The 26,569-nt window shown below is 36.1% G+C and overlaps 1 protein-coding gene across 3 annotated transcripts in view; it reads left to right on the top strand.

Annotated features, from left to right (window-relative positions):
• Spock3 (SPARC (osteonectin), cwcv and kazal like domains proteoglycan 3) overlaps window positions 1-26,569 on the top strand; it is a 413,063-nt gene that overhangs the window by 260,280 nt on the left and 126,214 nt on the right. For all 3 annotated transcript variants that reach the window (XM_004657152.2, XM_045142135.1, XM_045142136.1), the window contains 2 exons: window positions 9,221-9,344; window positions 25,056-25,170. In XM_004657152.2, coding sequence (XP_004657209.2) covers window positions 9,221-9,344; window positions 25,056-25,170 — 239 coding nt within the window. The remainder of the gene's footprint in view (window positions 1-9,220; window positions 9,345-25,055; window positions 25,171-26,569) is intronic.

Below are 26,569 nucleotides of genomic sequence, written 5' to 3'. Positions count from 1 at the left end.
AACAAATAAGACAAAGAAGGCCACATTTTACTTACCAAGGGAATGACCCAACAAGAGTATATCACAATCATCAATCTTTATGTATCAAACACAGGTGCACCACAATTCACAAAACAAAACCTACTTGAAAACAAAACAAAAATAATCACCAACACCATCATAGTCAAGGACATCAATACTCCACTATCAACAAAAGATAGATCATCCAAATAGAAAATCAACTAGATCTAATGGACTACTACAGAACATTGTACCCCAAATCTACAGAATACAAATTCATCTTATCAGCCCATGGAGGCTTGTCTAAGATAGATCATATATTGGGCCATAAAGTCTGAATCGATATATTTAGTAAAATCAAGATAATTTCCTGTATGATATCATATTACAATGCTATATGGTTGCAAATTAACAAGAGATGTGCCTGGAACTCCATCATCTCCTTAAGACTTAATAACACACTTTTAAACAATAAACATGTAGTGGATGAGATAAAAAATAAAATGGAAAATTTTCTAGAATTGAATGACAATGAGAACCCATCTTACCAAAACTTATGGTGCACAAGGAAGGCAGTCCTTAGGGGAAAATTCATAGCAAAAAATGCCTTCATAACAAACATAGACAGATCCCAAATCAATAAATTACCCATCCACCTAAAGGCATTGGAAAAAAAAAAAAAAACAAGAATACAAACCCAAAAGCTCAAGATGAAAAGAAATAATCAATATCAGGGCATAAATTCATGAATTGGAAACTAAGAAAACAACTAAGAAAATTGATGAAACAGGAGGGACTTCCGGCCAAGATGGCGACCACCTAGCTGCACTCCAGATACCAGGGAGAAAAAGATAGATGCAGATCCTATGGAGAGAGCTGCCCCAACATACCTCAAAAGGGGCCCAACTGAAACTAAGAACAATTGGTGAAACAAGCAAGGGTGATGTTTTCCTGTGAACTGGATACCAGCACAAAGGGGAAGGAGATCAATTCAGAGAAAAATCAACTCCTACCAAATCAGAGAGCCAGAGCCTCAGAGGCCCCCAACACCTCAGCACTGAAGCAGACCAAAAATGAACCCAACATGGCTCAGGGAAATTTTGCGGAAGAGGGGGTGGAAAGAATGTCAGAGTCACATGTTGGGTCATGATTTGCAGAGACATTTAGCATACCAATAACTGGGGACTAACTCCACAATGCACGATCCATTTACATCAACAAGGAGGGTCTAATGGGAGGGGGTAGATCATAGATGAGCCTAAACAATGGTACCAAACTCCCTGTATTTGATGAAAAGAAAACTAATAAAGCAAATAAAAAAAAAAAAAAAAAAGAAAATTGATGAAACAAATGCTGTTTCTCAAAAAAATAAATGAATAAACCTCTGGCCAATTTGATCAAGCAAAGAAGAGAGAGAGAGAGAGAGAGAGATGTTTCGAATTAACAAAATTAGAAATAAAAAAAGGAGAGATCACAACAGACCTATGTTTCTAAAACCTCTACTCCACAAAATTGTATAATCTGGAGGAAATGGATGAATTCCTGAGCACATACCACCTACCAAACCTAAATTCAGGGCAGATTAATCTCCTAAACAAAGCTACCATACACATCAAGATTTAAAAGTTATCAAAAACTTTCCTCGAAAGAAGAGTCCAATACCAGATGACTTCTCAGCTGAATTTTATCAAACTTTCATGGTATAACTGAAAATATTTTTTTCTCAAACTGTGCCACACAATCAGAGAATAGGGAAAGGTCCCCAACTCCTTTTATGAATCTAGTATCACCCTACTACCAAAACCAGACAGAGATATAACAAGAAAAGGAAACTATAGGCCTATTTCGTTAATGAACTTAGATGCAAAGATCTTGAACAAAATCCTCGCAGACAGAATTCAACAATACATCAAAAACAGTATCCCCTGGATCAAGTAGGCTTTATCCCTGAAAAGCACGATTGGTTCAATATATGGAAATCTGTCAATTAATATACCCATAAATAAGCTTAAATAAAAAAAAAAAAAACACATGATCATTCCAATAGATGCAGAAAAGACCTTTTACAGAACACAACATAACTTCATGATCAAAACATTGGAAAGCATAGGCATGTGCAGTTTAAACCTTCACATAATAAAGGCTATAAATAAAGCACCTAAAGCCCAATAATACTCAATGAGGAAAGACTTAAAGAATTCCTATTGAGATCAGGAGCAAGACAGGAAGTGTCCACTCACCTCTGTTATTCAATATAGTACTGGAAGGACTAGCTCAAGCAATAACATAGGATAAAGAAGTAAAAGGGATACAAATTGTAAAGGAATAAGTTAAGTTATCTCTATTCACAGACAACATGTTTCTATACGTTAGTGACCTAAGAAACTCCATCTCAAAACTATTAAAGGTGATTAATTCCTTCAGCAAAGTATCAGGATACAAAACCAATGCACAAAAATCAGTAACCTTTCAATATGCAAAGGACAAAGATACAGAGAAAGAAATTAGCAACATTGTCCAATTTTCAATAGCAACAACAACAAAAATATACTTTGGAATAACACTAACAAAGGATAGTAAGGAATTATATAGAAAACATAAAACCAACCAAGAGAGAAACTGAGGAAGACTTGAGAAAATGTAAAGACCTCCATGCACCTAGATAGGCAGGATTAACATTGTAAAAACAGCAATCTCACCAAAAACAATATACAGATTAAATGCAATACCAATAAAAATCCCAGCACTTTTCTTCAGAGATAGAAAAACATGATTTCAAAATTCATATAAAATTGTACTAGGCCTCAGATATCCAAGCATATCTTCAGCAACAGAAACACCACTGGAGGCATCAGTATATTTCATCTAGAGCTATATTACAAAGCCATAGTAACAAAGGCAGCATGGTACTGGCATAAGAACAGCATAAGAACAGGATTATAGACCAATGGAACACAATAGAGGATCCAAAATTTAGGTCAAGCAACTACAGCTACTTGATCTTTGACAAAAGCCCTAACAATATTGGCTGGAGAAAACCTAGCATCTTCAACAAATGATGCTGGACAATCTGGACAACCATATATGCAAGAAGATGAAACTAGACCCATACATCCTTCCATGCACAAAAATCAAGTCCAAATGGATCAAAGACCTGGAAACTGCTACTACTGGAAGAAAAAAAAAAAAGTCGAAGGAACTTTCCATGATATGGGAGTGGGAAAATTTCCTGAGCAAAATCACTGTAGCTCAGGGACTTAAATGATCACTCAACCATTGGGATCTCAGGAAGCTGAAAAGTTTTTTCACATAAGCAGAGCCAATAGCCTACCCACAAAATGGGAGAAAATTCTTGCCAGCTATACAACTGACAGAGGCCTAATTCCTAGAATCTACAAAGAGCTCAAAAACAAACAATAAATAAATCAAACAACACACTCACAAAGTGGGGCAGAGAACTTAACAGGGAGTTCTCAGAGGAAGAAATACAAATGGCAAACACACACTTAAGTAAATGTTCCACATCCCTAACTATCAGAGAAATGTAAATTAAAACAACTATGAGCAGGGTGTAGTGGCGCATGCCTTTAATCCCAGCACTGGAAAGCAGAGGCAGGCAGGAGGTTTGCCATAAATTTGAGGCCACCCTGAGATTACATAGTGAATTCCAAGTCAGCCTGGATTAGAGCAAAATCCTACCTCAAAAATCAAAATAATAATAATAATAACAACAACAATAATAATAATAATAATAATAATAATAATAATAATAAATAAAACAACCATGAAATTCCACCTTACTCCAGGAAGGATAGCAAACATTAAGAAATCAACTACAAATAAGTGTAGAGGATGGGGAGAAGTAGGAAAACTCATTCAGTATAGGGGGAAATGTAAGATGGTACAACCACTATGGAAAGCAATATGGAGGCTCCTTAAAAGGTTGACTACAGAGTTACCAATAGACCTAGTTATTCCCTTACTGAGCATTTACCCTAAAATCTCTAAGCCTCTGTTCAGTGTTATTTGTTCAACCATGTTTATAGCTGCTCAATTTATAATAGTTAAAAACTGAAATCAATCCAGATGTCCACCATTTGATGAATGGATATCCAAGATTTGGTATATCTACATGATGGAATTCTCTTAGCAGTTAGAAAAAATGACACAATGAAATTTGTAGAAAAATGGTTGAACTTGGAACAGATCATTCTCAGTGAACTCTCCCAATCACAGAAAGTCCATGCTCCTTAATAATTTTGTTCAATATGTTCTCAATGCCTGTGACCTGGATTTCCTGTCCTTCTGGTACACCCATGATTTGGATGGTTAGCTGTTTTAGCATATTCCACAATTCCCTTGTATTCTGTTTTTAATATGATTTTTTGAACTTAGCAAAAATTTTTGGTCTCCCAATCAATTTCTTCTGTATTGTCTTCCAGGTCAGAGGTTCTGTCTTCAACATGAGTAACTTTGTTAGTGAGGGGTTCTAGGGAGCTTTTTTTTAAAAAAAAAAAAATTTGCTTGATTTTTCTTTTATTTTGTGTTATTTTACATTTTTTCATTTGTATTTTGCAGAATGATTTCAGTTTGAGTTCTGATTTTCTTGATGCTTTCTGGACTTCATTATTGCATTTGATAAGTATTCTTTAAGCTTAATCAATTGGTTATTGATATCTTCTATTTGTTGACTCACCTTTAATTCATTTATATCTCCTTTAAGGCTTCTAATGTTTTCTTCAATTAAGTTAAGCTTACTGTTAAAAGCTAAATTCTCTAAGAGATGATTCTGCTCACTTTCATTGATATGATTATTGACTTTTTGATGGTTTGCTTACAGTTCAATAATTCCGTTGATCTGGATCACATTTTCTTCTTATTTTTCTATGATTTCATTGGAGGCTTCCTTTGTAGGGCTAAGCATAATTGGCAGTGATCTCTCAGTTTTCTTTTTCTTTTTCTTTCTTTCTTTCTTTCTTTCTTTCTTTCTTTCTTTCTTTCTTTTTTTTTTTTTGTTTTTAGTTGTGGTCTACCCATTTTGTGGAAATATTTTATTCTATTGAGAAGGAAGCAAGCATTTGTACTTGTAGGACTTTAGGAGTGTGTTCTGTTTTAAATGTGAACTGATTTGGTGTTAGATGGGGTTATGACCACAGGTGTGCAGATTGTCCAGATTGCTAATATATAAAAGTTACCTGGGGAATTGGGAAGTCAGGAACTGTGAGCTCTGGCCTACTCACTCTACTTGCATGCACTCTTCAGCACACTGGGATCATGGATTGGAGAAACAGGAGCCAGAAAGCTGTAGAACAAAAGGCAAGGGGTCAGTTCTTATAGTGACTGGTATACCCTCTGATTCAAGAGAATAGGGATTTGTATATGAAAGGGTTAATCAGGAAACCAAAGTAAATGACCTGCTTCTGCAGCACACACACAGGGATGCAGCATCCTCAAGGCAGCAGCAGGGGTACCGGCTTGAAGGAAGTGAGCAAGCGGACTACTTCCACAGCAAGCTTGCCAAGTCTAGACAGCCAAAGTGAGCTGCAGGAGAACCTACCAGAAACTAGGGAATGGGGCGAGGATCATGGGAGGGCCATATGGCCTACTCACTCTCCATGTTTATCCTCTTGATCCTATTTTTAAACCAGGTGGTGTGATGAATCCTGTAGCCAGACAATGTTGAGATGTGGCCTTTAACCATCATTTATACCATTTAAGTGAAGATAAGATGTTTAGAATTCTGGGGATTTCATGTAAATCTTTTTTGAAAGGATTTGAAGTATGACAGAAAGATGACAATGGGAAAGAAGGAAGGAGAGTGAGCAGCAAGGAGGAAGTAAAACTGAGAGAGACAGAGGGGGAAATCTTAATACTCATCTAAACTACTAAATTTGCAAGGCAAATTTTAAATTTCATTTTCTATAATGAAAATCCTTAAGATGCTTCTTAGTAGTATTTTGGGAACGCTTAGTATTGTTGTGGGAACACTTTCCTTGTTCATTAAAAATATGAAAGAGTGGAAAAGGGACATATTTTTCTTATAAAATATTTTTCTTTCTCACCTAGGTACCAAATTTTTCTCTCCATAGACAATTATAATGAGTGATAGCTGACTTATTCAAAATATTAAATGTTTATTTCCTCAGACTCCCTGTGGCTTTTCTTCTTGCTTCTAATCCTTTTCTCTGCTTCCTTGTAAAGTGTTCACACCAATAAGTAGAGAAATCAAGCAGCATGATGAAAGGAAGCAAACATAAATTTCTAAGTCAGTAGCAGAGAGAATGAGTTTTCCCAGGTTGTCTTAGTTCAATACCTAATAGGTCTGTTGCTGTCAGGTTCGCATTGCTAGCAGAAATCACCTGACCAAGAAAAGCTTTTGGGTTTATTTTGGCTTACAGACTTGAAGGAACACTCCACAATGGTAGGGAAATTGATGGCATGAGCATAGAGTGGACATTACCCCTATGGCCAACATCAGGTGGACAATAGTAATAGGAGAGTGTGCCAAACACTGGCATGGACAAACTGACTATAACACCCATAATCCTGCTCCTAACAATACACAACCTTCAGGAGGCTTTTCAATTGTTATCAGCTGGGGAGACTAGCATTCAGAATATCGAAGTTTATGGGGGACACCTGAATCAAATGACCACATTCTGCCCCTGGGTCCCATAAACTGATATCCATACCTGATATAAAATACAATGCATCCAGTATATTTAAGAGTCCCCATAGTTTTTATTAATCCTAATGATGTTCAAACATTCTCATATTCAGAGCTTTTAACTGAGCCATAATGCCAAAAATACCCCCCAAACCCATAATAGTACAGAAATAAATATTCACACTACAAAAGATGGCATTAGGCATAGCAAACATATATTCATCCAATACAAGATTTAAGCAGGGAAAACATCAAACTCTGTAGCTACAAATCCAACAACTCCAGTTAGTGACAGGTCCCCCACTTCCAATAATTCTAACCAGCAACAAGTCTCTGGAGTTCAATTTTGCCCCTCCAGCTAGGCTACTACAGTCCTAGAAAACTTCATTCAGGGCTGGCAGCTTTCCATAGCAGCATCTCCAGGTTCCAGCATCTCTAATGGGTCTCCACTACAAGCCAGGGTTCATTCTTATGGCTCCATCAGATCTCTATGCAGGCATCTAGCAAACCTACTTCACACTGCCCATGGCCATTTCCAAAACACAAGGCCATTTTGCATATTCAATGACCCTCTCATTCCTGCATTTCTTATACTCCACAATACCAAGTAGGGTGCCAATTTGTTAATCCAGGGGGGAATAACAGACTTTGAAGAACAGGCCACACCTTGAGTACTCAGGCCCCTTCAAAAGAGTCTACATTCTTTCCGTGGTTCCAACCCAGGTCACCTGGTTCAATCTCAATGGTTGTAATCTCGCAATTGTAGCTGAATAGGCAGCAGTTTCACCCTAAAAATTTATTTTTTCTGTGCCATATCCTTCTTCTCACATCAGTCCATTTCTATGCAATGTGACCCTGCACAACTTCTCAGTACTCGGGCATAACAGCAAGCCTCTTACACAATCTTCTTCTAGCCCAGTCAATGCAAAACTCTCACTCTCACAAGGCAAACCTCACAGTCCATATTTCTTACTGCATTCAGGTTTTTCAACTCTGTCCATCAAGCTGTACTTAACAGAACTTCAAGGTATCTCTTAGGCCAAGGTTTCAAATCCTTCCACATTCCTCTTGAAAATCAACTCCAAAAGGCCAAAGCCACAGTCAGGTGTTTAGCAGCAATGCCACTTTTAGTACCAACATTACTGTTGCAGGTTCATACTGCTGGCAAAAATCACCAGATCAAAAGAAGACTTGGGGAACAAAAGGGTTTATTTTGGCTTACAGACTTGAAGGGATGCTCCACAATGGCAGGGAAAATGATGGCATGAGCAGAAAGGGTGGGCATCACCCCTGGCCAACATAATGTGGGCAATAGCAACAGGAGAGTATGCCAAACGCTGGCATGGGGAAATTACCTGTAACACCTATAAACATGCCCCCAACAAACACCACTCCCAGGAGGCCTTAATTTCCAATTGCCATCAGCTGGGGAGACCGGACCAGCATTCAGAATACCTATTTTTATGGGAGACACCTGCATCAAACTACCAAAACATACATGTTCAGGCACTTCTTAACAATAAGAAGGGATTTGTTATCAGTAAACCTATATGTTTGGCTTTCTAAATACCAGCTTTGCTAGAAAATTATTGTCCTTTATTGTTATTCCCTCTAAAAGTAATCTGTTATCATTTCCAACCATCCAATGAATCAAGTGTCTCTTTATCATAGTGTTCCTGAGGGAAACTAAGGGCAATACAAAGAATGTACCAAACATCTGAGGCCTATATTTTTCAGGAAGCATTACTTCTGCTTCTTGGGGTATCAGAAACACATTTCATAGCTGTAAATTAAAAGCAAAGAACCACACAACAAAATATACCTCCAGTCTATATGAAACTAACAGGAAATGGTTTTATTAGAAGCAATACTTGGAGTTATTGTACAATGAAGACCAGTGTAAGAATGAATGCACTGAACTTAACTTCAAGAGTTGATATGCTAGGAGTAAAAAGGCATTTTTCTTTTTTCAAGATAGGACAGCTAAAGACACAGAGGAATTGGGAAGACAAGCATGCTTCCATGATGATCCTGATAATCAGCAACAGGGTGTAGGACACAGACCCTGGGGATACTCAACACCTACAAAATCAGAGATACAGAGGCTGCTAAGAGCTCATCACTGAAGTAGAATTAAAACTCCCCCACCATGGATCAGGGGATTTTGCTGAAGAGAGGGCCTAAAGATTATAAGAGCCACAGGTTGAGACATCATGCTCAGAAGCATCCTCCCCTCCCCCTGGGAAAAAAAAAAAAAAAAAAAAAAACAACTAACGGCTATTCCCACAACACATAAACTACAACTTCAGGGAATATCTGCAACCCCAATAAAGAATGTCCCCAACAAAATGGGGGCAGAAATGAAGGAAAAAAGGGCACTAACTCATGGTGTAGCTATACAAAATTTGTTGATAATAATAATAATGATGATGATGTTGATGATTATGATGTTAACTGTGAAGGTTTACAAAAGGAAGGCAGGTTAATACAGTTATAACTGAACAAATCAAATGCACTAAACATTGATGTTTTCATTTTTGTCTTTTTAAACAGTATGAAAGAATCAGGAGTAGGCCATAAGCAATGGAGAGGTCTCCCATCAGCATCTTGTAAGCAGTGCCCAATGGTCTCCACCAATTCTGTCTGTGGTTCAGATGGTCATTCCTATTCTTCGCAGGTAAAGACAAGAGCAATGCATGTTTACTAGTGGCTACAACCACTATTTGTTCTATGTATCCTCCAGGTAATTTATTCACCTTGAAAAATGACATGAATAATCCCACTAGCTAAGAATGCATACACACACATACATACATACATACATGCATGCATGCATGCATGCATGCATGCATATGTACTTACATACACACACAGAGATTCCGCCTATGTCAGAATTTTACTTGTACATGGATGTGTGATGTGTACATATGACTATATATTCATATGCACATGTGGGTACATTTGCAATTGTGTGTGTGTCCCAGAGGTTGACATTGGGTGTCTATTGCAGCAAGATCTTTTATGAAAGCACCAAGTTTACCAATTCAGTTATTCTAACTAGCCAGCCTGCCCTGGGAATCAACTGTTTCCATCTCCCAAATACTGGAATTTGAGAGGGTCATTATACTCCCTCAACATTTTGTGGATTCTGAATTTTATTCACTGAACTCTTACCTCAGTCCTCACATAGAATTTTTAAAACATGATAATTCAATTTATGAGAGTGACAGAGAGAGAAATAGGCAGAGAGAGAGAGGGAGAATGGGTGCACCAGGGCCTCCAGCCACTGCTAATGAACTCCAGACACATGTGCCCCCTTGTGCATCTGCCTAACGTGGGTCCTGGGGAAATCGAGTCTTGAACCGGGGTCCTTAGGCTTCACAGGCAAGCCCTTAACCACTAAGCCATCTCTCCAGCCCAAGCCATTAAATATTAAAATGAGTATTTCCTTATCCCTTCTATAGAGGAAGCCAGAAAGAGCAGTAATGCTCATTATTGTTACACTAGTATTGTTTGTCACTGTATTACTGTAAAATATCTTATGGTACTTTTAATTATCTCATTCAAGCTTCTAAAGATCCATTTTAACATATGGGAACACTGAGGTTCAGAAGGGCATGGCACTGTGACAAGTTAAGTTAGCATTAAAGTAATAATTCAGTGTCATTTCAAACAACACATCTTCACTTCCAGATGAACTTCCAAGCCAGGCACAGTTATGGAGAAAGGAATATTTATTGAAGCTTACAGATCCTGGAGAAGTTCCATAATGGTAGAATAAACTGGCCTGCTTTTACAGGTCCAAGCAGAGAGGGAGAAGCACAAGCCAAAAGCCAAAAGCCTCACAGCACAGCACACTTCAGGAACTCCAGCTAGCACACTTTGCATACCTTTAGATAGAAATCTCAAACTTACCACCACACCTTAACATCCACCCAGTGACACTGCCCCCAGCCAGGTGCTGCAGATGCAAACTACAAACAATAAAGAACTGAATATATTGGGGGCCATCTATTCAAACTACCACACCTCAGTTCTCACCATATTTTGCCTACTATGAAATTAATTACAATATATGCCATTGTCATTATGAGCATTTTGACTTTGTGGAGGTCTACTTAAAAAGTATATTTTGTCCAAGTGTTTTCTCACAGTTTCCCCCTGTTTTTTGCCATTAAAAATCTTAGTGAAATTACTAGAATGATAAAAATTGTAGGATGGGGCTGGAGAGATGGCTTAGTGGTTAAGCACTTGCCTGTAAAGCCTAAGGACCCCGGTTCGAGGCTCGGTTCCCCAGGTCCCACCTTAGCCAGATGCACAAGGGGGCACACGTGTCTGGAGTTCGTTTGCAGAGGCTGAAAGGCCTGGTGCGCCCATTCTCTCTCTCTCCCTCTATCTGTCTTTCTCTCTGTGTCTGTCGCTCTCAAATAAATAATTTTTTTTTTAAAAAAGTTTTTTTTAAAAAAATTGTAGGATGATAAAGTTTGGTGTAGGTGACGGCCATAAACATATAAGTGGTATATATACTGTGTCCAAAGTAAACTTAAGGGCTGGAGAGATGGCTTAGCGGTTAAGCACTTGCCTGTGAAGCCTAAGGACCCCGGTTCGAGGCTCGGTTCCCCAGGTGCCACGTTAGCGAGATGCACAAGGGGGCGCATGCGTCTGGAATTCGTTTGCAGAGGCTGGAAGCCCTGGCGCGCCCATTCTCTCTCTCTCTCCCTCTGTCTTTCTCTCTGTGTCTGTCGCTCTCAAATAAATAAATAAATAATAAAAACAAAACAAAACAAAGTAATCTTAAGAAGCTGCCATGCATCTATCTTTATTTATACTTATATTAGGGGACCTATCAACCTAATTTTGACCACAATGAATTTATTGTGGTAGAGGCTTCAGGTTTATAAGTTTGGAAAATTAATATTAGCACTAGGGTGAATCAATCTATCTAATATCATTCCGCAAACAATAAATGATTTGCAAATCACAATGCAAGCTTATTAAGTTATCAGATGGGGAACAGAATACCCAAACTGATAGCTAGAGATACTTGGAAAGCAAATCAATCCTAATGTTCATGGTTGAAGGGAGTTAAAGTCTTGGAATATTTTTCTAGCACTCTGTTTAGATATACCTATGCATTTATAACATTAGAATTACCATACACATGGCGTTAATGCTGATGTGCTTGTTTCCAGCATATGCTTTTCCTTGGAACTGGTTTCTGGTAGTCCAAGCCTATGTGTATGGGTTTTCTTTAAGATGTACCTTTGGATGATGTTCCTTCCTTGCCGAAACTGGTTTACAGGATATCAAATAACTGTCAAATTATTTCTTCAGGCTTAAGACTACAATGGAACCGTTGCTTGGTAATGTTGTGGTTATTAAGTAGTTAAAGCACAGTGTTTACATACCCACCTATCACCACTAGAGGACTGAGTGTGCGTTTTGATCCTATGGGATATCCCATTGCTCTCCTCATGCATGGGGTACACGTGAAGCCTTTGCAGACAAAACACAGAGTCTCTAATATTGACAATGAAACTAATCTTCAATATAATCCACATTAAAATGACAGTTTTAATTTCACCTATAGGATACCCCTTTTAATAAATCGTTCACTTATATAAGTAAATAGAAAATGAATGAGTCTAATGAATATTGTGCTTAGCAATCCTACACTGCCCTCAGTATTTCTAAAGATTCTAATTTAAGTGGTGACTCCCCACTTTGAATAGTCCATGTTCATCTTAAATGTTAGCAGCAAGGACAATGATACTGAATCATATGAAGCAAAGTAAATCAGATGGAAATCATGTCATGTTAGAACTTAACTCCAAGTCTTTATACTTATTAATGCTTCTAAAAATTTTGATGAAACTGAAATTGAGAATGTTTTGTTATGTGAAGCAGTATTGCTCTTGGTTGTTTATGTGCTAGGCCCAAATCCAAGATCATAGAGGGAAAGACTTGTTTCCTAGATTGTGTTGTTTTCCCAACACCCCAAAAATAGGTCAGTGAAGGGATCCTAGGCCTTTCTTCTGTCTCTTGATTGAGCTTTGTCAGTAGAGGTGAGCACTGTTGTGTCACATCTTGAACAATATTTGGGTAACATCCCAGCATGGTTCTTATTATGCTTTTTGTTGTTGGCCACCATGTTATTTGTAAATTATTACTAGCTTAATTTATGGAAAAGAAATTATCAGTGCTATTCCCATCACAATACTTAAGTGGTGGTGAGCCATTATAAACTATAGCAGAGGCATAATCCAGAACACAGAAGAGAGTCTTAAAAGGCATATAAAGGGTGAGAGAGATGTCTCAGTGATAAGGGCACTTGCCTACAAAACCAAACAACTGAGGTTTGATTCCCCATGCCCACATAAAACCAGATGCACAAAGTGGCATATGCATCTGGAGTTTATTTGCACTGGCTAGAGGCCCTGGTATACCCATTCACTCTCTCTTTGTATCTCTCTCTATTTTGCTCTCTTGTCTTTTCTGTGTATAAATAAATAAAATATTTTTATAAAAGAATATCACAGCCTTTGTGGTTTTCATAAGTATTCTTATAACATCGCCTATGTATTTCCTAATTAAGAAAAACAATTGACATTTTAATGTAGCTTTTCTAAAACATTCCCATGATTTGTATCTTTTAAATCCAGCAATGCCAGAAACAAACAAACAAAAAAAACATCAAAATACAGCTCAGTTCAAGCTTATTTGAAAGGTAATCATTCTTGAAATTGACACAATAGAGGAAGGTCTTTGTTTCTTTACTTCAGGCAATGGAGATTTTGATTGTATTGTCAAGCTTCAGTAAGAAACTAGGAATTGTTCCCCAGTATAGCATCTATATCAGACTATGGCTATATCTGTCATTTTATGTAAATCATGCATTACATTGGCTATGGGAACAAATCAATAAATAATATGAATGTTTTATAGCTGAGCAGGTTTTCCATAATATGAATTCCCAAAAGACAGCTTTTTTTTTTTTAATAGTAAGTAGTTATGCAATGCTTGGTCCTTGAACTAAGCAAGGATGAATTCTCTCTAAAAAAAAAAAAAAATGCTTAAATTGTGTGTATGTGTTCTTTTGTGTGTGTGTGTGTGTGTGTGTGTGTGTGTGTGTGTGTGTATTCTTTGAGAGAAGGCAACTAGAAAGTGTATCTATCCTATGCTACAGTTCTCAGTTCTAGCAACTGAGAAACTTCTGAAATAGCTTGGGTATGAGACCCTGTGTATAGAAATTTAAAAGCTCAGTAGTGTATTTTATGGGTAGCTATAGTTGAATTCCTTAATAGCATTGCCTTTGAATTCTTAAGTAGATGTGCAAATAGATGTATATACTAGAAAAATAGCATTGGCATCAAAGAAGCAATTATTTTATGTTGCAGAATGCAATATGTTACTTTGAATTTCAATATTCTGCTTATGTATTTAATTTTCTGGGCCATGTTTTTATACCTGAAACCCATTGTTACTTTTACTTTATTGTGACTAATTCTCTTAACTGGTTGTGGACTTTCAAAGGTGGATCATTTTTTGTGTTTTAAGTGTTGTTTTAAATTTTAATTTTTTATTAATTGGTTTTGTATTCAGCAAATACAGTGAGTTTGGTACCATTATTAGGCTCATCTGTGACCTACCCCCTTCCCTCCTTGTTGAGGTATATGGGTCATGCATTGTGTGTTGTGTTCCATGCCTACTATATTTAGTGTTTTGCTCTACCTTCCTTCCTATGAGCAGTTTGGGCAGAGATGGTTTTATACGAGAAACAGCAGTCAGAAACAGATGCACACTATTTCTATTGTTGCTGCTTATCATATTGTGCTCAGCTGACTTTTACCTCAGCTTGATCAAGATTACAACCACATATTTCCATGATTATTTATTATAATAGCATCTTATTTAAGCACTAACCATTAAATTTTATCCAGAAATCTCAGATAGATATCAGAAGACATCTAATCACTGATATGTCATATGCCATAAAACCAACCTCTCTTAGAAAGAGAGATCCAATTGTGAAAAACAAAATGCTTTGCTTGCCTTATTTTGACTTATTTTGACACTCTATGCTTAACTTCTGGGATCATTATTTGAATTACAAATATAGATAGCTACCAGGAGCAATATGACTTCCTAAAATTGCTGTTTATAATGAAGTAAGAAGCTAAAGGACCCATTCAAAGCAGCCTAAATGGTAAATTATTATTCACATTTTATAAAATTCTATCTTGAGATTTTAAGCATGATATCATACACATTTGTTAATTTATAAATTAATGTTTTAGTGTAGCTCATTTGAGATGAGCCCCTTATATTTTCTGGTTGTTTTCACAGAAATCTCGCCTTGAATTTCACAATGATGTTTAATCATTTTTTATAACAAATTCCCATTTTAAATCTAATCATCTTTTATGAATTTTCAGTATCTTTACCTTATTACTCTAATTAGGTCTACTGTAGCATTTTGTGGATCTGCTTACCTGTGTCTCAACTTACAAGGAAGCTTTATTATTTTCACCACTAGGTGCCAAGGTACTTATTAGTTATGTATGTAAGAAAATGAAACCACTACCAGAGCTCAGCACAATATTAACCAGGTTGTTTTTTTGCTTTGTTTTGTTTTTGCCATCACAGAGTAGAATAATGCCATCATATAACTACTGTTATAAATAAATACTATCACATAAAGTCACTTTTGGAATTTTCATGGTGTTTTATTTCTATCATTATGTATAGTTTGTCATTTAATGAAATACCTTATACTTTATAGTACATCATAAAATTTATAAGAATACAATTATTCTAAAAATGTTAAATTTATTTGATATCACATTAGTAATCAATGTATTAGGCACACACTTGTTATCACAGTAGAATTTTTAGTAGGTAGCATTACAATTATTTACTAAAATGTTGAGCAATAATATTAGGTAATAACATAGCTATTTTTTCTACTAACAATATTTTGGTGTGTATATGTATAGTGTGTATATGCATGTGAGCAGATGTGTGTACCCCATGTGAACACATGCAAAGAGAAGGAGTAGGGCATTAGATGGCTTTCTCTTTTACTCTTCTATCTTTTTTTTTTTTTAATTTAATTTATTAGTTTTCATTTCAGTGAATACAGGCAGTTTGGTACCATTATTTAGGCTCATCTGTGATCTACCCCTCCCATTAGACCCTCCTTGTTAATGAAAATGGGTCGTGCATTGTGGAGATAGCCCCCAGTTATTAGTATGATAAATGTCTCTGCAAATCATGACCCAACATGTAACTCTGACATTCTTTCCGCCCCCTCTTCCGCAAGATTTCCCTGAGCCATGTTGGGTTCATTTTTGGTCTGCTTCAGTGCTGAGGTGTTGGGGGCCTCTGAGGCTTTGGCTCTCTGATTTGGTAGGAGTTGATTTTTCTCTCCGTTGATCTCCTTCCCCTTTGTGCTGGTTACTCTTCTATCTTACTTCTTTAAGACAACATCTCGCTAAACTTGGAGCTCACTATTTTTCAGTTAACTAGCTGAGTAGTGAATCTGTTGGGTTCTTCCTGTCTGTATTGCAATCAACATGGGGTTTATGGTCATGTGTTGCCATGCAAAGCTTGTTATATGGGTATTATTAACCATTGCATCATCTCCTCCGTACTACTAATAAAATATTATTCATTTTTTGAGGTAGGATCTCATTGTAGCCCAGGCTGACCTAAAATTCACTATGTAGTCACAGGCTGGCCTTGAATTCATGGTGATCCTCCTAACTCTGCCTTCCTTGTGCTGTAGTTAAAGGTATCAGAACTAATTTAATATTTAAAACAAAATTATGTGACATATTCATTAGTGATCCCCAACCTCTGTATGAAAAGAAAGAAGTCTATAACCTGAAGTAAACCAGAAACCTCAAACTGGAACTCTGCCCAGACTTCATAGAGTTAATCACTGTGCTATACATAGTAAAAGAAAAAAAAAAAAAGAAGAAGAAGAAGCCAACATGATTGAGAGTGAGGCATTTTCTATGTGTGGATTTTATATGAATAATCTCTCTTTCACCATCCAATATTCATCTTTTTGTCAGAAAAAAAGAACCACAATAATGTGAAGCAATATGGCAGATTTGAAGGTGCTGCCTATCATCCAGCACATAAAAACTAATAAATTCTCTATATAGATAGGTTTTCCAGTGTATAAAGATAAATGCAGCATATGAAATTCTTACTTTGCTAGTGTTATTCTAGCTGGTGTATTCTTAAATTTTCTAGGGGCCTTAAAGACTAATGTACTGTTAGTCTTTGTAAAATCTCATTTATTTTGTCAAAGACACAAACTCATGAAAAATGATGTTAAAATATACAAATGTCCTAATAAAAGCTGTAAGTTAAATTGTTAATACAAAATTCAAATATATATATATATATGTATGTATATATATATTTAAATATATGTGTTTGAAATATATATATAATTGAAATATATATATATAATTGAAATATATATATATAATTGAAATATATATATATAATTGAAATATATATATATAATTGAAATATATATATATAATTGAAATATATATATTTGAAATATATATAATAAATAATATATAAATAATAAATATATATATTGAATTAATTTATTACACATAGAATTGCTATGGCTTGGGAGATAATTCATTTGGTCATGTGCTTGCTGTGCAAGCAAAAGTACTTGAGTTCTATTTCCTCAACATACATTAGAAATGGAGAAGAAAGCTTGGTGTGGTGGCACACACCTTTAATCCCAGCACTCAGGAAGCAGTGGTATGAGAATTGCCATGATTTTGAGGCTATTGTACTATGCTTTCTGTTCATTTATACTCATTAAACAAACAACTATAGATAACTATCACTGTTATAAAAAAAAACTCATCAACTATGCTTTTCACATAAGTCATGACTTAAGCACTCTCAATACTCAGGGTCTTAATTAGAAAGGCCTTAATCATGTCTTTCTCTACATTTTCTGCTTTTTTGTGTGGAGGAGGGTTGAGGTACAGTCTCACTCTAGCTCAGGCTGACCTGGAATTCATGATGTAGTCTCAGGGTGGCCTCAAACTCATGACAATCCTCCTACCTTTTTTATTAGTTATGGACATATTGAGTAGGTAAACAACACATATTGGTACCATCCTTTACCTCCTCCCTGCCCCTTTTCTAAAGAGGCCTTCCTCATTGGGCATGAAGGGCAACCCCATGGGGATTGTGGGTCATGCATTATGGTGGGTGATGCAATGTCATTGTTTAAAATGTCCCAACTTATGGTTTAACAACCTCACCACTCCCTCTTTCACAAAATTTCCTGAGCTATACTGTGAGCATTTCATGTCTACTCTAGTGATGGGCACTTAGGAGCCTCTGGATCTCTGGTTTGGTCGGGGTTAATTGTCCTCAGTATGTATATTTATAACCTTTGTCCTGATATCAGATTCACTAAGAAAGCAATACTCTTACTCATTTCTCCAATTCTTCTGTGGTTTCAGCTGAAGCCAGGATAGAGTGCACTGGTTTGTTTATCACTTCAGGTCCAACTCCTATCTGAAAAGGAGAAGCAGATTCTCCAACTTAAAATGAATCAGCATTGGTTAAATTGGATAACCATTATTAACTGAGAGAGAATTAACAGGGTGTAGACCCTCGTATAGCCTAAGGTTAGTGGGAGTTTGATAATGGAAAGCAGAATCATTACCTGAATATGATTATGACTTGTTTTCCAGTCCCAGATATGGTTTCCTTTCCTCTGACTGGTCCTGTTTGCCAAAACAAGAGCATTTGGTCACACACCATGGCCGTGTGCCACTATTGAACTTGTGTGCACATCATGTCAGGTTGTTTTCTACTGAGTCGCTTAGACTTTGAGTTGTTTGGACAGATGTTGGCCACTTTTCCCCAATGGCTCATATAGTGCATTCCAGAAGTAGATGGGCTAATTGTGTGGTGACTGGATCTCCTCCAGATTCCAACCTTGTCTCTCTGTGGTCTCTGTTTACAGTGTGTGGTGTCTTCAGCAGTAGGGTCTTATCATTAACCTTTGGGGGTTAATCAGTGCTGTGACAGAAGTCTGTCTTGTTTGTTTTGGGAGATCTAGTAGTTCTCTCTGAGCAGCTCATTGTAGATGTAGACCACATCCTGATACAGGGATTTAGGGGCCAACAGTGAGGGAAAAGAAAAAAGAAAAAGACAGAGAAGAAAGAAAAAATAGGAGAAATTTGAGGATAGGTTTCATTTCAACCCCTCCAGGGTCCTTTGATTCAAATGCTCCCCTAAGGTCCTCTTGACGGTTCCATCTTTTAGTCTGATTTCCAGGATGTAGGATTCTATGGTACCAGTTCAATTTGGGTTCAGTTTTTTTTGTACCCCCCCCACACACCCTTTCCCTTCCCCCAAGCGCTACTCTCCCTATTGTCCAAGCCTCAAGATACTATTCACTATATCACCAATTCAGTCTTCTCCAGGTTACCAACTGAAGAAGAGTGACATCATGGGATTCTGTGATTGTATGAGTTCACTTAGAATGATCTCTTCCAAGTTTGACCACTTTTCTACAAATTTCAATTTTATTTTGTCTTACTGCTCAGTAGAATTTTGTTGTCTAGATATACCACATCTTCTTTATCCATTCATCCAATGATGGGCACCTGGGTTGATTTCAGTTTTTAGCTATTATGAATTGAGCAGCTATAAATATGGTTGAGCAACTATATCTGAACAGTGATGTGGAAGTTTTATGGTAAATGCCCAGGTAAGGGAATAATAAGGTCTGTTGGTAACTTTTCATTTTGTGAAGTAGAGGTTTTAGAAGTATACCCTAATGATTCTTCCAATTTCATTGATGTCTGTTGTGATATCTCCTTTTTCATTTTTGATTTTGTTAATTTGAGACTTCTCTTTTTTCCCTTGATCAATTTGATCAGAGGTTTGTCAATGTTTTTTTTCAAAGAACTAGCTCTTCATTTCATCTTTATTAGTTTCCAATTCATTAATTTCTGCTCTAATCTTGATTATTTCTTTCCATCTGGAGCTGTTTTAGTATGATTCTTCTTGTTTTTACAGTGCTTTAAGGTGAATAGTCAGGTTCTTGATTTGAGATCTCTCTGTCTTTGTAATGAAGGCTTTTAGAACTATGAATTTTCCCCTTATGAATGCTTTCACTGTGTCCTATAAGTTTTATCATTCAATTGTAGGAATTTTACAATTTCTTTTTGATGTCTTTAATGACCCATTCGTTGTTTTAAAATGCATTGTTTAGTCTCCAAGAGCTGGTGGAGTTCTTGATGTGTCTCTTGTTGTTAATTTCTAGCTTTAAAGCATGGTGATCTGGCATGATGAAAGAAGTTACTTCTATTTTCCTGACCTTATGTAGGCATGCTTTATGGCCTAATATATGGTCAATTATGGAGAAGGTTATGTGTATTCTGTAGAGTTGAAATGGAAAGTTCTGTAGATATACCTTAGTTGTAGTTGATCTATGATGTTGTTGAGCACTGTTATTTCCCTGTTGGTTTTCTGCTTGGATGATCTGTCTATTGATGATAGTGGAGTTTCTGACTATTATAGTATTGTTTTTATTTGTTTTAATATCAAGTAGGTTTTCTTTGATAAATCATTGTGCTCCTATGTTTAGCACATATATATTTATGATTTTGATGTTTTCATTTTGGGAATGAGTTTCTTTTGATTTTTCTATGATCTCATTGGAGGCTTCCATTATATGACTAAGCATTGTTGGTGGAAATTTGTTTTCTGACTTTCACTGGCTTTTTTTCATTGTTGTCTACCCATTTTAGGAAGACTCTTTATTTTATTGAGGAGGAAGCAAGTTTTTGTCCTTTGGCCCAGACACCGTTTGACTCAGGTGGACAGGGATGTTTTTACCCAATGGCCAGTCAGGATACCAAATGAAAAGACCTGATTCTGCAGCTCACACAGGGACCAGGTCTCCACAAATAAGGCACAGTGAGACCTACCAGGATCAGGAGATTGGGAGGAGCAAGGGAACAAGTGTCTCACCTACTTCATGCTGCACCCTCCAGCACACAGACCAGTGCATGGAACCTCATGCATGGAGGTTGCAGGAGCCTGGAAACAGGGGTCTGGCCTACCCATTCTAGACTGCTGTGCCTGTCCACACACTGTCCTCACAAGGAACTCATTTCATTTTTAGAGTAACCTTTTCTCACTATCATTTTATCACATTATGTAAATTTTAATGATGAAAATGAAAGTGGCAATGCTACATTATATTGTTTACTAACAAATGAAATTTTTGTTAAAATTTATGAGAAATTTTGCAAATACTATGATTTCTCATAAATTATTTTCTTAGCATTTATGTACAAATAAACAATTATTTTCTTTATTTTTATCAAGTAGAAATGTGTATGGATACATCTTAAGTTGGCACCATCACTTCCTTCCTGCCTGACCCCACTCCACTGAGGGCCCTTCTCAGTGGGATTTCTGGTATTTCCCCTAGGTTTGTGGGCTATGAGATGTGACAATATCCATCAGTCATTGTAGCTAGGGATGCCCTTGGATATTGCCTTCCTCTCTGTGGCTCTTACATTCTTTCCACCCCCTCTTCTGCAAAATTCCTTCAGCTGTGGTAGCTGTGTTTTAACTCTTATTTAGTGTTGTGCTCTCAGCATGTTCTGCATTTCTGTTTTTGTTCATTTTGAGTATCCTCAGTGTCAGTCTACATGACCCTGTTGCTGATTACCAGGCTCACTATTGAAGCAGCACTCTTGCTCATCTGGCCAATTAGCTGTGGTTTCACCTGGGCCCTAGCTGATGTGTGAGGGGTGGTTCCTCTCATTTTAGCTGCCTTCTGGAGAAAAAAAAAAGAAAAAAAAAGATTCTCCGAAGGAGACTGAGGTCAGAATAGGTCAATGGGATAAGCATTATTAAGTAAGAGATTTTGGTGGGTGAGGCCTCTCTTTTGGCTAGTGGGAGCTTCTTGTTGGAGTTCATGGTTTTGGTCTCCAAAGGATTCTGACTCTGTTATAAGTTCTAGCTAAGGATTACTTTCCAGTGAATGGATAACTTAGCCAATCAGAGAACCATTGGTTACCAATCTGGGCTGGGTGCCATCTTGTCAGGCTGGTTGCTTTTGTATAGCAGTGTCCTCTGTTAACACATAAGGTTGTTATTCATTTTTCCCTAAGCAGCTCATTTACACCATCTACCACAATATGGGCAGATTATCTGAGGACTGGCTTCCTTCCAGACTCTAGCCAGATATTTCAGTGTTCTCTGTCACAGTATGTGGGTGTCCTCATCAAATGTTTTAGGGTTAGGCTTCATCCCACCTTCTCCAGGGCTCTTCTTGCCTGACAATTTTTGTTGAGGGTTGTTATTAAGTCTGCTATCCAGGAGAAAGGTTTTTATGGAACAAATTCATTTTGGATTTAATTTCATGAGAATTTCCCCACCCTCCTATCCCCCCCTTCTCTAACCAACTTCCATACCTATTATCTGACACAGAGTTGCCTCTCAGGTATGCCTACAACTCAAAATGTTAAAAGTTAGGAACTGCAGATGAGGGAGAACATGCAGTGTTTGTCTTTCCATGCTTGTGTGAGTTCACTTAATATGATCTGTTTCAAGTCCATCCCTTTTCTACAGATTCTACTGCAATATTTTCTCTTACTCCTAGACAGAATTCCATTGTGTATATGTACCACAGCTTTGGTAGTGTGGTATTTATTCAGGTATGATCCAGACTTTCATTTTGTTTATGCTTAAAAATATTTCTAAAACAAGCTGTGTTTAAATAGTATATCAATATGAAATGGGCATCGTTTAAAGGGAAACACTTTCTGAATAGTAAAATCTGTTTTGATACATACTTAATGGTGACTTATTGTTTTGTTGTCCATAAATCACTAAAATTGTTGTTAAACATGTCATAAAATATACCATGAGTTAAAATTTTCATATGATCCAGTCCAAAATGCACTACAATAAGGTGAGAGAACTTAAGATAAATCATGTCAAATTTGAAGCTTCAGAGTTCCATAAAACTAATTGTACACTAAATAAAGTATTTATATCCATTTATCAATTTATTTCTTGTTTAGATTAAATTTAGGGCATTTTAAATTACACTTTTAATTATCAAAATATTTGATTCGTTTTCAAAGGTTAGTTCCTCTAAATGGGCCAATGTTCAACAGAAAATAAGTCCAACACCATTAATATTTTTTTTTGTGTTCATTTGTTTCCAGGGTACTTAAGAATTTTTCTGTTCAACTAGAGTTATCAAACAAGGAAAAACAAAATGTTGCAGAGATGTGAATAATTGTGTTAGTCGTTGGATGCATTCAGCACTTCGTGATATTAGCTGAGGCCGAATTGAATTAGTCACTGGTGCATTTGCTGATGCGAGCCAGAAAGTCTACACTATTTAATTTTAAAATAATTTTCTCTAAGTAAATTATGGGTAGCCTCTAAAAATCATATTATGCAAACATTAGCAAGATCTATTTCTTTTAGGGTAGCGAGATAGTCACAAAAACTGGGAATATGGAGCAGGTTTAGAATTTTTAATAGTGTCATATGAGTAGCTATAAAGCTTGATAGTAACAAAGGAACTAAAGGTATCCGGGCTTATGTTTCTATAAAGTCTGATATTTCTGAAGAAAATGAGGACAGATTAAGGGAAAACTGAACTAATTAATAAAGTACTCATGTCCCATAATATGTTATTTTATTCATTTTATTTTATTTTGGTTCTATCCTTCATTTAATATTTATTGAAGGCTTAGTTGGTGACAGTTACTAGGCTTCATAAAAAAATGATGACTGAGATAGCTATTATTATTCAAGTTATTATGTGGAAAATTTAGATAAGGATATTTGGGAAAATTACATCCAATGTCACCTTTAATGAATAATACCTGTCAGAATTGACTTCAGAAATCTCATTGAACTTGAACCTCTAAGAATTCAAATTCAGAAATTTTCTCTATCTTTCTTTTTAAGGTATATTATCAAATTATAACTTTACTGTGGTCACTGTGAAGTTTCTAAGTCCACACCCAACAGTGCACTGAAGAGGTATTCTAGTCAGTTCTAGTCACATTCTAGTCAGTTTTTCTTTCCAACTCAATAAAACAAGTTATAAAATCTCAATTTTTAGAGACAATTGTATATTACAATGTCATATCAGTACCTCACATTTGTTCCAATGAGAGAACAAAGTGAGGATCTTGTGAAAAATAATTTGTATATGAAGGTAAAAGAACTATTATATGCATGCATATTTGCCTGTGTTACATATGAAATTGAGGTATATGCATTATATCATTATAAGTATATGCAGATAATATACATAAATATACATCTTTGGCATGTATTATAAGTTTTGAGTCTATTTTAATATTTATTTATTTATTTATTTATTTATTTATTTATTTATTTATTTGAGAGAGAGAGAGAGAATGGGCAAGCCAGGGCCACCAGCCACTGCACTTCAGATGCATGTGCCCCTTCTGCATTACTTGGGTCCAGGAGAGTTGAACTGGGATCCTTTGGATTTGGAGGCAAATGCCTTAACCATTAAGCCATCCCTCCAGCCCCTGCTTTAATACTTCTGTGTGTATGAGTGGATGTATGTGAGTGTGGGAACATGCATTGCCATGAAGTATGTATAGGTCAGAGGACAACAGGCATTGATCCTTGCCTTATACCTTGTTTAAAATGGGGTCTCTTATTTCATTGTTCACTACTGCTTTCATCAGGCAGGCTGACTCACAAACATCCCAGACATTTGCTTTCCTCATTCATCTAGGAACACTGGAATTATAAATGCTGACTACAACTTCTATTTTGTTTATGGACTCTGGAGATCTGAACTCAGGAACTTAGTATTTCCTGGCAAATGTTTCATTTGTTTTGCCAAATCCTTAGCCCTCAAATATGTATTTTTCAATCATTCTCTCTATGTTATAATAGGTTATTTAGTGGAATACACATATGACTGCATAATGACTTTATAACCTTTGGGTCCAAAATTTAAGAGATCAGTAAGATAGCTAAAAACATATATGCTCAAATAAGTGAAAAATAGCATATTTAAAGGAGTTCAAGATGTACTGCCAAACTGCATGGCATGCATCTGTATTAATTCCTTTAAGCTGAGTAAAAAAATATAATTTAAGAACTATTAGATTTCTCAATGGCTACATTCCTACTTCATTCAGGAATGAATAAATTATACATGTGTGTAAAATTTCCCCTTGGTAATAAATTTATATTAATTGAAGCACTTGCAAATAGTATGCTTAACATATCTACTTTTACTGACATAACTTAAAACATATGACATATATGTTCATATTTCTATCTTATGCAGTGCAAGCTAGAATATCAAGCATGTATCTTGGGAAAACAGATCTCTGTCAAATGTGAAGGACACTGTCCTTGTTTCTCAGAGAAGTCCAAAAGTGCAAGCAGAAGTGTTAAGAGAGGTAAGTGGCAAATATTTATTAAGAGCTTTATATTCATTTTACCATTTCAATATACTTTTCAATAAATGTAATCATGAAATATGCAATAAATCTTTTTTAATATCAATACCAAATAATAATTATAACATTAATGAGCGACTTATTGCTATTTAATCTTAAATAGTATAGGAATATTTTTTATATTTTATAGGTGTCATATTAAATGAAAGTTTAAGCTTTCTTTCATATTTGGCACTATATATAAAATTTCTGAAGCAATACCCACTAAAAATCATTGGATTTAAAATACATGACTTAAATCCATCATTTTTTGAGTAAGGTCACTGATGGTAACATTTTAATCAGATATGAATTGTCAATTATCTGTCAATTATTAAACTTTAAGTTATAATGTCAAGCCAAAGTGTGCTGTACAAGTGTGTTTCTATGATGTTATATAAATTGTCTTCCTAAATTATATGCCATTTTATTAAAATATCAAATAAAACAATATGCTATATTTACATATATAAGATTACTTCCCATAATTTACATAGTAGTATTTTCATATTCATACATAAAAATGTATGCATTGTTAAAAACTCTCAATGCTGCTAATTTTCACACAATTCTAGAGAAAAAGTGTATCTTACAGAGCAATATAATGAACATTTGTATATTTTGTAACTCATGCAATGCCCTTAGCATAGAGAATAATATTTTCCATTTTCCGGAAAAAAATTAAAAAATATATAAAACTAGAAAACTATGGAGTTAATGTGAATATTCTTTAACATAAAATATTTATGTTTAATATGGTATGTATGTTAGATTTTATTACTTGAACAAAGTACATTAGAGATAACTTTTAAGGTGGACTGGTTTATTAGGGCTCATGGCATCTGAGCCTGGAATAGCAGAGTGCATCATGGCCAAAATGCCATGGGGGAGGATGAACTCATAGTATCTAGGAAAGCAAGAGAGAGGGACAGGGGTCACAAATTCCAAATCAAGGGCTTATCCTTAAACTTCCTTCCACTATGCCTTAGCACTTGACCACTGAACCTCCTCCCATAGCACCACCAACTGTAGGAACACGTCTTCAATCCAGGACCCTGTAATGGGCCTTCAGAATTCATGCTATAGAACGTGGTATAGTTGATGGTCAGTCTGAGAATCTCATAATCAATATTTTATCACACACAGGTTCTATGAGTTTTAATTATGTCACTTAGTTGAGACTTTATGCAAATAAGTGAGTCTTAAGAAAAAAATTGGATAAAGTTAAGGAAGGAATTGACTATAATAAAGGAACTACCTTACTTTATTGCTCATAAATGACTTAATTGATTTCTAAATGAATTGTAGATGTTAAGTCATATACACAAGGATATTAACTGGTTGAAGGGGTTGGACAACC

Source organism: Jaculus jaculus, chromosome 1, assembly GCF_020740685.1.
Source record: "Jaculus jaculus isolate mJacJac1 chromosome 1, mJacJac1.mat.Y.cur, whole genome shotgun sequence".
NCBI lineage: Eukaryota > Metazoa > Chordata > Mammalia > Rodentia > Dipodidae > Jaculus > Jaculus jaculus.
Note: the sequence above shows the minus strand (reverse complement) of the source record. Positions and strands in the feature narration are given on the sequence as shown.